This window comes from Capricornis sumatraensis, chromosome 16, assembly GCF_032405125.1.
Source record: "Capricornis sumatraensis isolate serow.1 chromosome 16, serow.2, whole genome shotgun sequence".
NCBI classification, from domain to species: domain Eukaryota; kingdom Metazoa; phylum Chordata; class Mammalia; order Artiodactyla; family Bovidae; genus Capricornis; species Capricornis sumatraensis.
The window spans coordinates 33,698,721-33,710,021 of record NC_091084.1 but is presented as its reverse complement, the minus strand read 5'-3'; the positions used below and the strand labels follow the sequence as shown (position 1 = coordinate 33,710,021).

General features: G+C 44.3%; 1 protein-coding gene across 1 annotated transcript in view; it reads right to left on the bottom strand.

Moving 5' to 3' along the window:
- Window positions 1-1,194: 1,194 nt before the first annotated feature.
- Window positions 1,195-11,301, bottom strand: part of TECTA (tectorin alpha) — an 80,888-nt gene continuing 70,781 nt past the window's right edge. Inside the window, exons 18-23 of the mRNA XM_068989417.1 lie at window positions 10,318-10,481; window positions 9,146-9,394; window positions 4,161-4,323; window positions 2,752-2,839; window positions 2,320-2,436; window positions 1,195-1,295 (exon numbers count right to left, since the gene is read on the bottom strand). Of these exons, the coding sequence (XP_068845518.1) occupies window positions 1,195-1,295; window positions 2,320-2,436; window positions 2,752-2,839; window positions 4,161-4,323; window positions 9,146-9,394; window positions 10,318-10,481 (882 nt within the window). The remainder of the gene's footprint in view (window positions 1,296-2,319; window positions 2,437-2,751; window positions 2,840-4,160; window positions 4,324-9,145; window positions 9,395-10,317; window positions 10,482-11,301) is intronic.

The following is an 11,301-nucleotide window of genomic DNA, read 5'->3' as shown; positions in this document are numbered from 1 at the left end:
CCAGTGACAGTGACAGCCTTTTATAGCCCAGACAACAGGAATCGTCCTCACACTCATAGTCAAGGACACTAGGGTTTCTGCTCAGTGTTTCCCAGAGTTCCCAGGAAACGACAGAAATACCCTCGGCTTCAATCCAAAACAACTTCAAAATGAACTGGAAGTGGTGTTTACTTTGTTTTTAACCTTAAAAAGAGAGGCACCCCAGGGATGTATTTACCAGGCCCTCCGTTTTGTAGTTAATTAGAGTAAATGTGGGTTTTTGTATCATATACAAAAGAGGCCACTGCCTGCTTCTCTTCTTCTCAGTACCGTACTAAATGCCCCGCTAATGCTCTGTCAGTACAAACAGCCACATAACAAAATGCATATGAGCTCCAGCCAGCAGGGCCTACCTGCTCCAACTGCTGCTGCTCTAGCTGTCTCTTTGTTTATATCAGAGGATGCTATTTGGTGTGCAAAGCTTCACCTCGATATGAACGATTCTGGCCACTGAATAATGAGAATAATTGAACACAGAGTTTATTTAAGCATAAAACATATTAAAAATTATTCGGTTGATTTGTAAAGGAGAAGAGTTTGGGTCTGAAGGGAAGGATGCGGGGTGGGGTTCCCTAGGTCAGCAAACAATATACGAGGTGGACACTTGGGCCTGGCAGGATGGCAGACAGGAGGGCAGGCGGAGGAGAACACAGGTGAATTGGAGGTCAGACACTTCCAAACACCGGAGAGACCCCTCAGAGGGAATCAAGCCTTCCAATCACTGCTTCTCAATATTTACTGTTATTCCACCAGGCCCTCCCTCTGTAAAAACTATGATCCCGACCCAGCACTGGGTCTACTGGTGGGGTAGATTTCTCTGGTTAGATTTCCAGGTAGACTTGTCTCACCAGAATTTTTTCCTTTACTGGTTTTTCCTGTGAGCCCAACGTTCCTAGTGACAATTGTTTGGAAATGTTAGGGAAGATACATGTTTTCCACAAGCAACTTTTAGAAGCCAGTTTGCATACTCTGAAAGGGGGGGGTGGTGGCATGGCTTTTCCCTCTTTTCTGGAACTCTGACCATACGGGGGAGATGGCATCACTTTGAGACTGTGGACAATTTCAAATAGGTTCTGACTTAAGGGCATACACCTTATCGCCTACAGGGGGTCAAAGTAAGTAAATTACAGTGCTTTATATATAACCTTGAGTGAATTATGAGGTCATGCCTGACTTATAGACAAAATGCCATAATGAAATCTGGGTCATGACGAGAAGCAGCATCCAAACTTGAAGTTCGATGGAAGAATTAGAGGCTGTGAACAGAAACAGCGACATGGTAAGTCCTAGGAAAAAATGTACCTGCTTGACATGGATCAGCCATCCGGGTGGATTCAAATAAAGGCACCTGCTTTCCTCAATGCCAAGAACCCACTTTCTCCAAATGGACTTGACTGTGGCAGCGAGGAAGTGAAATTAACTCAGCCTCTAGATGAATCCTGCTAACTTAAAAGGTGCCAGGGAAACCTGGTAGCTAAGGCTACTGCAGGCAAATGTGTTTGATGGATCACACACCCCAGTCCTGGACTTGGGGGCCAGATTAAAGGTCACTACTTGGTTCTTAAATGCCTGGATGTGTGTGTGTGCTCAGTTGCTCAGCTGTGGTCTGACTCTTTGCGACCCCATGGACTATAGCCCTCCAGGCTCCTCTGTTCATGGAATTTTCCAGGCAAGAATACTGAAGTGGGTTGCCATTTCCTTCTCCAGGGGATCTTCTTGACCCAGGGATCGAACCCTCGATTCCTGTGTCTCCTGCATTGACAGGCAGATTTTTTACCACTAGCACCACCTGGGAAGTTCTATTAAATGGCTGGATAACTTTCTTTAAAAAAAAAATTCCATCTTTTAGATAAAAGATCAGGGACTCAAAGGTTTAAAAAAACCAAAAATATGCTAGTATTCCTTGAGTGGGCTTCCCTAGTGGCTCAGCGGTAAAGAATTCACCTGCCAAAGCAGGAGACATGGGTTCAATCCCTGGGTCAAAAAAATCCCCTGGAGAAGGAAAAGGAGGCAACCCATTCAGTATTCTTACTTGGGAAATCCCACGGACAGAGGCACCTGGAAGGCTACAGTCGATGGGGGTGCAAAAGAGTCAGACGTGACTTAGTAATGCAACAACAGCAGTAAGTTCTTTGGGTGTTTGCTTCGTCTTTCCTTCTTACTTTCTGGAGGTCTTATAGGTCAGCTGCTGACCCACTGGGCCTTGCATTGGAATGTCTCCTTCTGGGAGTCAAGAGCTTCCTGTGCCCCTGGCTGCCCGCCCGGAGGCTGTGCGCTCACCTCGGCAGCTCTTGCCATCCTCCTGCAGGGTGCCCGTCACGCAGCTGCACAGAGGCCCGTCCACCCGGCTCGTGCAGATCTGCTCACATCCTCCATTGTCCTCACACCAGTCCAGCCCTGAAAGACAGCCCTGGACAAGTTACCTGCAGACAGTCTAGCTCTTCATCTCCTATCTACGGCCAAGGCTTTAAAGAGAGGAGTGGCAAGGGAAAAGGCCTAGTACTCCCATGAGTTTTTAGCAGTCCATGAAAGGATGTCATTATGGACACCTGTGATTATGGCAGGCTTTGCAAACGGGGGGTCCCCAAACAGGCGTCCTCAAGCTCCTGGTTCACCAGGTTCATGTCGTAGTCACAACACACCCCAGAGTTAGCTTGAATCTTCAAATCCCATTGTTTTAATCATTTAGAGTGTTTTAGGGAACATACATACTTTTTCTCCTAATAGGTCCCACTGAAATGATCTGTTCTTTAGGTTCCTTGGTATAATCTGTGGCAGTCCTGGAATTTTGAGGGCAAGTCTGAAAGACAGAACACCAAAGGGAACATTTCACACAATTAAGCTGATAACTTATTCTTCACCACATCCTCACCTCCAAAAGAGGCAGGGGCTCAGCTCGGAGCACTACTGCAGCTCAGATTAATTAGAAGCAATGTATTCTTGATCATTGAGCCTCCTGGGACTTGGGGCTTTATGTTGAACAGAATTTAATATATTCTCCACACTAGAATTAGATTCAAAGAGGCTCCCTTCCTAGGAAGGAGGATCCTGTATCAGATCAGATAGTAATGTATGGACCAGCATCGGTAAGCAGCTTGGGCCATTGCCCCATCTCAATTCTGCCAACATATTGTTGTTCAGTCACTCAGTCACGTCTGACTCTCTTTTGCAATGCTGTAGACTTTCAGGCTCCTCTGTCCATGGGATTTTTCAAGCAAGAACACTGGAGTGAATGTCTTGCCATTTCCTCCTCCAGGGGATCTTCCCAACCCACAGATCAAACCCTTGTCTCCTGCATTGGCAGGCAGGTTTTTTACCACTGAGCCACCTGGGAGGCCATCTGTCAACATGAGGTGAGGGTAAAGCTGCATTGTTAGGGATTAGGGGCCAGGGACCAGCGCAGTAAAACCTTAGGGACATAGCTGTACATGGTGGAGATGTAAGCCTGGCGTCTGTCACCTCATCTGCCAGCCCCTCAGAGCCCCAGGCCCAGAGCGTGGATCTGGATAATCTGTGGGATAGCCCCTGCCTAAAGGAGACCTGGATAAAGTACATACTGAGCCTGGGAGTTTGCTTTAAGTGGAGGAGAGCTTGGCCCCAGCCTTCACTTCGGTGACCTGGCTTCTTGAGGCTCTGGCATAGTAGTTCTCAAACAGGGCCAATTTTTCCCTAAGGGGACGCTGGGCAATTCCAGGAGGCATTTCAGGTGTTGTAAGAGGGGAGGAGGTGCTGGCGTCTAGTGGGTGGAGGTCAGAGATGTGCTGAACAGTCAACAGAGCACAGGGCAGCCCCACAGCAAAGAATCATTTGGCCCAAAATGTCAGTAGCGCTGAGGTTTAAGAAACCCTGGTCTAAGGTTACACCAACAACAGACTGACATTTCAGAGATAGAGAAGAGTAAACGGTCATCATTCTACCCTGCTCTCTTATTGTTCTGGCACAGATGACTATCACTCCTGGGCATCTGAAGACGGCTGTTATTCAGCCACCGCCAGGGGCCTTGAGCCCTAAAAAAAAAAGCCTCTAAAGAGCCACTGAACTTGGCATTCACCATCCCCACGTGGGGAAACCTGAGGCCGTGAGAATAAAGACACGTGTTGAATTTCCACACTCTCACTTACTATTTTACAGGAGTACTTTTCTGAATCACAGAGGGACACTGCGCAGTGCAGGTGGACCTCGTCATAATCCCCAATGAACTTAAAGACCGTGACGTGGAAGCGACAGGTGAGCGAGACGCCATTCTCCTCAATGCCGATGGTGTTGTCTTTAATGTTCTGACACCTGTTCAGAAAGAAAGGGACGCTCTGCTTCACACGTTCATGTCCCACCCAAAACCATCACGAATGGTAAAAATGCCTTTGCGTTTGAAAGTGACCTCTGGAGTGTGTGGGCTTGTCATTTGTTAGGACTCCCTTACAGTTTCATAGTTTGTTGGGAAAGCATCGAATAGCACCTCAAATTAGCATCTTAACTGCAACTAAAGACAAAACAACCGGAGGGCCTGTACTCAATTTCCCCACACGTCAGTTTCTCATCCCTCTCCTTCAGAATGCTGTGTTTTACGGATATCAGTTAAACACAAGATGAGTTCCTAGTCTTCTGTACTTTCTTCAGTTAATTAGCAATTTGGGGAGGGGCCCCTTTTTCAAGCTCTGTTGGGAAGTCTCCCAACAGAGTGAAAACACGTGCGAGCGGGAGAAGACAGACAAGCTGAAGGGACCACCCTCCTCCCCTCTTTGCGGTACTGAGCCAATAGGCAAGGGATGATGGTATCTGCCTCCACTCGTTGGCGTTCCCCAAATGGCCCGCAGTCTCTTATGCCCCAGGGTCTTTTCACACACTGTTTCCCCACCTGGAAGCCTCTCTGCACATCTAACTAACCCTGCTCTTTCTCCAATGCCCATCTGTGGTTCCCCCTCCAGTATAAATATGCCCTGATCAGGCAGGAACAAGTGGCCTTGCCTGAAATTTGCGGACCACACCCTGCTGAGCCCCTGGGGAACATGAACCAAGGTGTAATCATCACTGTGTCTCCAACACACTGATGGGCATGCAGTGAGTATTTCAAAAGAAGACGTGGTACATACATACAATGGAATATTACTCAGACATTAAAAAGAATGAAATAATGCTATTTGCAGCAAATGGATGGACCTGGAGATTATCATGCTGAATCAGTCAAAGAAAGACAAATATCACATGATATCGCTTATATGAGGAATCTTAAAGAAATGATGAGGAATCTAAAACAAAAATGATACAAATGAATTTATTTACAAAACAGAAGTTGACTCACAGACTTGAAAAAGGAACTTATGGTTACCAGGTGGGTAGGGTGGGGAAAAGGGAGAGATTGGGAGTTTGGGGTTGACATGTACACACTTCTATATTTAAAATATATAACCAACAAGGACCTACTATAAAAAAAAATAAATAAAAATTTTAAATAAAAAGGAATATTTAGATGCTGTGTAGTCAAACTCACACAAATATTTGCCGGACAAATAAAAGCTATGACACACCTTTTAACTCCAAGAGAACATTTCTCTGTGTGTGTATACAATTATATATAAATTGTATTTTTACTTTTGGAACATTACAAGCAGTATTAACTCTCAGACTGTTTTCTTTGAAATGTGGTGTTAAAATTATACTTAATTTTTAGACCCCCCCCCCCAAAAAAAAAAACCTCTGGGAATAATCAGTGAGCAAATGAATGAATTGTGCTGCCATGGCCAAGGCTGGCCCATCGCAGCCAAGAAGCTCTTTAAAAAAGATCTTATCAAGATAAAATGGGTGGCTCTTCTCCTTATGTTTTCTTCCCCTGGCCCACAGAATTCAATAGTTTAGTGATAAGGAAAACTTTAAGTTGATGTTATTCTTCAGGATCCCCACACCTGCTCAGTTCGGTAATTCAGTCTATAAGGCAATAGTTTCCTAAAAGCTTTGAAACAAAAACTTACTAGCTGTGCTTTTCCTTGTCACTGTAACTCATCTGAATAATCTAAATTGGTTCAAGGATTCTGCAGTGTTCTCAGCCCTCTGGTCTTCACGCAGCTCTTCCCTCCTTTTTTTAAAAAAATATTTATTTATTTGGCTGTGTCAGGTCTTATTTGCATCACGTGGGATCTTCTACCTTTCTTTCAGCATGCAGGATCTTTAGTTCCAGCATGTGAGATCTAGTTCCCTGACAAGAGATGGAACCCAGGCCCCCTGCACTGAGAATGCACAATCTTAGCCACTGGACCACCAGCAAAGTCCCCAAACCTTCCCTCTTAACTAGACCCCCCAACTCTTAGAGAGATGATTTGAGATTTAAGTGTCAGAAAAACAGGAAGCAGAAGGAAGGGGCCTTGGGAAGCAGGGACAGTCTGTCTGGATGTCGCCTTAGGGGGCAAACAAACCAAACACCAGGATCCTCTGTCCACAATTGGAAGGATGGTGTCCTTTCCTCCATCTGGGCATACACAGAGAACAGAGAAGTGACCTTTGTGTGCTCAGACCGTTGCATCACTGGTAGACGGCGGTGGCATCTCTGCCTCCCCGCGCCCGCGCCCCCTCCCGCCCCGTGTAGCTGGAGAGAAGCAGCTGACTCCCCCACTCCCAAATTCCAATGCAGAACCATTCAGCTGCTCAGTCATTCCACACTGAGCATCAGTTTTCCCGTAAGCTCACTGGAAAAAAAAAACAAAAACCAACAATAACCACATTCCTCCAAGAAAGGTCAAAAGGACTCATGAATTAAAATTCTCTCACATGATGAAATTACTTCTCACCCAACAACAGTTTAATTTGAAGACCTTCATCCAGACCCTGGGGGAAGCTGAGATTTATGAACGTACTCACTTACTCTCCCTCTCTGGGTCAACTCTATTAAATACTATTTAAAAAATGCTAAATGCCACAGTGTCCTTCAAAGGCAGCCCGAGCCCACCCACCAGGGTTTGTACAGTGGCTCAAATCATAGTCCATAAAAGGAAATTTGGGAGAAAATACCATGATGGGGTGGGGAGCCAGGGAACACATGGAGAAAGAGACCTGTTACATTAGCCCGAGCATCTGGATCTGCAAGATACCATGTAATCCTCAAGCCCTTCCCTCTGCCTCCAGGGAGGCTAAAAATCAACCCAGAAAGATAGTGCCTTCATGAGGCCTTTGCTGAAAATCCCCTTCAATGCCTCAGCAACCCAGGCTATAAGCCACACCTGGCCAGGTAGGGAATTGATGTACCTTGGTACCTGAAAGATTTCTTTCTCTGCCCCTTGCTGGTTAGGTAGCCTTGGGTGAGCTGTATTCAGGCTCTGAGCCTGTTCATCTGCAAAACAGTGGATGTTTATTGTCTGTCTGCCTAGAAGCATAGTCTTCTTTGGGGGAACTATTCCTTCTCTCCCCAACTTGAAGGCTAATTATACCCTATCCATTGCACCCCAGGGAAGGATGCTGACTCAGGCCTCAGATAGGGTTCAAGAAACACTATTCCCAAATCTGGCACCTTGAATGTTTTCAATTGAAGGAGTTTGAGAAAAATGACAGAATCAGGAAGGTCACTCTTCTCCCCTGAAAGAGGCCATAAAACTCCTGTGAGAGGTACACCAGAGGAAAGGAGCATTCTTATCTCCAAAGTCAAGGGGGCGCTGAGAAGAGTCTGAAGAGTCTGGCTAAGATTTCCCTCAGTTCACTACACTGACCACACACGATGGACCTATCATATCCACAACTGTCCACTCTGTCAAATGGGGCAAAACGATACTCAGTTTGAACGATTTCTCAGAGTCTCCATTTCCTTATGAAGACTCCCGTGTCATGTAAAATTTACATTAAATAAATGTGTATGCTTTTCTCCTATTAATCTTTGTCCAGATAATTTTCAGACCCAGCCAGGAACCCTAAGAGGGTCAAAAAAACTGCCTTCCCCAACACCAGGCACTTTAACATTGCATCTTCTCCAAACGAAGGAGAGGGAATCCATCCAAGAAAAGCTAATCCTACTCCTTCCCAGGGATTCCCTGAATTGGGACTAGAAGGAATGCTCATTCCTGGGGGTTACAATGCTGAAAAAATGCTGGTGTCTAATGAGGACAATGAGATAGACAGAGACAATGACAGAAACAGAGAGACAAAGGATAGAGGGAGGGAGGGAGTGTTGACAGCAACTGGCCCCCTGAACCCAATTACTCCTGAAGCCACATCTACTTATGTGATTTGGTTTTGTAAACGTTAAGTACTTTGTTTTTGCATAAACTTGTTTGAAATGGTCTCTACCACTTATAAAAGAAAGAATTTTGATAAATACAGTCATCTGCTTTTAAGAATTCATGTACTGAGGTGATGGAAATGTTCCAAAATTAAATTATGGTGGTGGTTGCACTTCTCTGTGTAAATTTACCAAAAATTGTTGAATTTTACACTTAGAGCAAATGCATTTTATTGCCCATAAATTATGTATGCAATAAACCTGTTAAGAAATTATTGTTGCTTGACAAAACCACTAAGTGTTTTTAAAAAATAAAGATAATTATCATGATTGTTGATTGGTTCATAGCCTTTTCTTCTTTTTCATTCACCCATTCATTCATTCAATAATTTTGTCGCATAACCACTATTTTTCAGGAAATATACTAGGTGCTGGGCACATATTGGTGAGTAGAAAACTCACCTACAGGCTATTATTCCAATTCCTTTTAAATTTTGATAGATGCATTATTCACCAACTTTAGTAATTCTCATTATCTCCTTTCATTTGTAGATAATCCACATTCAACTCAGATTGAAATTCAAAGTAGGAAGGACAGAATGCCCTGTTCTTCACATTGAGAACAGAGCGTTTTATAGTTAATGTCACAGAAAACTGGTGATCTACCACTAAATTGCTGTGTGACTTCAGGAATTGCTTGTTTTCACTAAGCCTCAGCCTTTTCGTCTATAAAAAAGGAGCTTATCACATTTACTTCATATGTTGTCATAAGGATTAGACAGTTCTTGGGTGCAAAATGCTAGTCCTGTAGGAAGTCAACAAACGTTAGTTACCTTTCTCTTCCCTAAAAAAGATGTAGACAAATGTAACACTAAAGGCTCTGAGACCGTCCTTCAAGAGGCTACCCACCCTCCTTCAATGATGAAGTATCGGAGCTTGTCGTTGCTGTCACGGGACGGGGTGGCGTAGCATTTGTTCAATGTCAGAATGAGGTGTGTGGAGTCAGCTCCGACCACAAAGACCCCAACATACAGCACATCTCGCGTTGTCAGTACAACTTCACCCTGGCGGTAAGGATGTTTGTAGGAGGCATTTTTGTAGAGTGCCATCTTGGTGGTGAAGCTGCCTTCTTGAGTTGGAACCGTCAGGTTAATGACACTATAAGGGAAAAAGTTACGGACTTAAAAATCATTCACAACCTAAAAGTTGAGAGTTATGTTTTTTTTGGTGGGAATTTGTAGGACTTCAAATGACCCTGACAGAACTGCTCCAAGAATGGGAGGGGAGGGACCAGGTTATATAGAAGTTTTGCAACAAAGGGCAGGTAATCTGAACATCCAAAAATTACTGTTAATGAAAGAAAACCAGATATCCCAAGTTAAGGAATTTAGTGCTTTTCTATGTATGGGAAGATGCAAGGGTCTGGGCTCAATGAAATCATTCCTTGGATATGCACCTCAGCTGTCTGGGGCCAGTATCCTGTTTTCACATCCTAAGCTTCTTTTTTTCAGGGCTCAACTTAGGGAGTAGCTGCAGTCTGGTGGCTGCTAGACGGCAGGTATTCTTTCCTTCCTGAGTTGCTTCAGGTCTCATCAGCTCACCATTCATGGTGGCTGCAATCCCTGATGACTGTGACATCCTTTGTTTACTGACATGGCAGGAAATACTCCGGTTCTCACAGTCATGAGTAGGGAACCCCAAACAATGTTGTCTATCCAATTACCATTTTCCCAGCTGAAAATGCAGAGGGAAAGCCACGCAGAGAGAAGTAAAGTCTAATAGGCTACATGCGGCCACTAAAATTAAACTAAAAATTCACTTCCTCAGTGCCCCGCTCCCCTGGCACATTTCAAGAGCTCAATGCCCACATACAGCTACTGCATTGGATAGTACAGATATGGGACATTTCCATCCCTGTAGAAAGTTCTATTGAACAGCACTGGTGTAAGACATCTGAGTTCAGAAAACATGAATTATCCTTTCCTAGTGCTTCAAAGATAGATGCCAGCAATTTTGATTACGCTAACCTTAACTGTCAAGGAAAAGACAGAGCGATGTGCACAGCCTGTGAGATTTTCTACCTTAGCATAGGTTTTACAACGGAGTCCAAGGAGATCTTGATATCCAGCTCATAAGCACATGAAAATTCCACGTTGATTGTCCTGTCCCTGGTGATGATGTTGCCAGTATTGTTGGCACTTTCGATCCAAATAGTGTTTTTATACATGATATGAGTGCCATTGGACTGCAGAGCAAAGGAAGGTCAGAAATCATTAAATCTGGGTGTGGGTATGTGGCTTGCATTTTAAATCCATGGGCCTAAAAGTAGAGAAATGGCTTCACTCCATACATAACCCAGAGGCCAGTATAAATCAGGATGGAGCTAGTCTCAGCATTTAGTAAGAAAAAAAATAAAGTATTAAATGGATGGCAACAGCACCCTTCAGTCTGATAACTCTGAATGCCACCAAGGGTGATTTCATGTACCACTGAATTCTAAGTACTACCAGCCCCCAGTTATCTGTGGGAACCCAAGCTGAGGACAGCATGAAGTATTGCCATCCCGAGGTAAAATACATATCATCTTTCAATTCTTAATTCAAAATCCCGCCCGCCCCCCACCGTCAAATCTTGTACCAGGCATGCCCACAAGTACCCAAATGGATACATACATGTTTTGCCATCTTGCTCCTTTCACTCGCTGATTAAAAAGTGCTAATGTACACAGTTAACAAAATACATATTACCATATGTAAAGTAGGTAGCCAGTGGGAATTTGCTGTGTGACACAGGGAGCTCAATCTAGTGTTTTATGACAACTCGGAGAGGCAGGGAGTGGAAGGTGGGAGGGAGTATACCTATGGCTGATTCATGCCAATGACTGGCAGAAAGCAGCACAATATTGTAAGGCAAATATTTTGCAATAAAAAATTAAAAAAAAAGAAAGATGGCAGGAAGGCACAGGAAGAAGAGAGGTGAGATGCTTTGCTAACCTAGAAATTGGATAGCCCAAGACAAAAAGTTGTGACCTTGCTATATTTCTGCAGCCAACTGTTAAATGATGT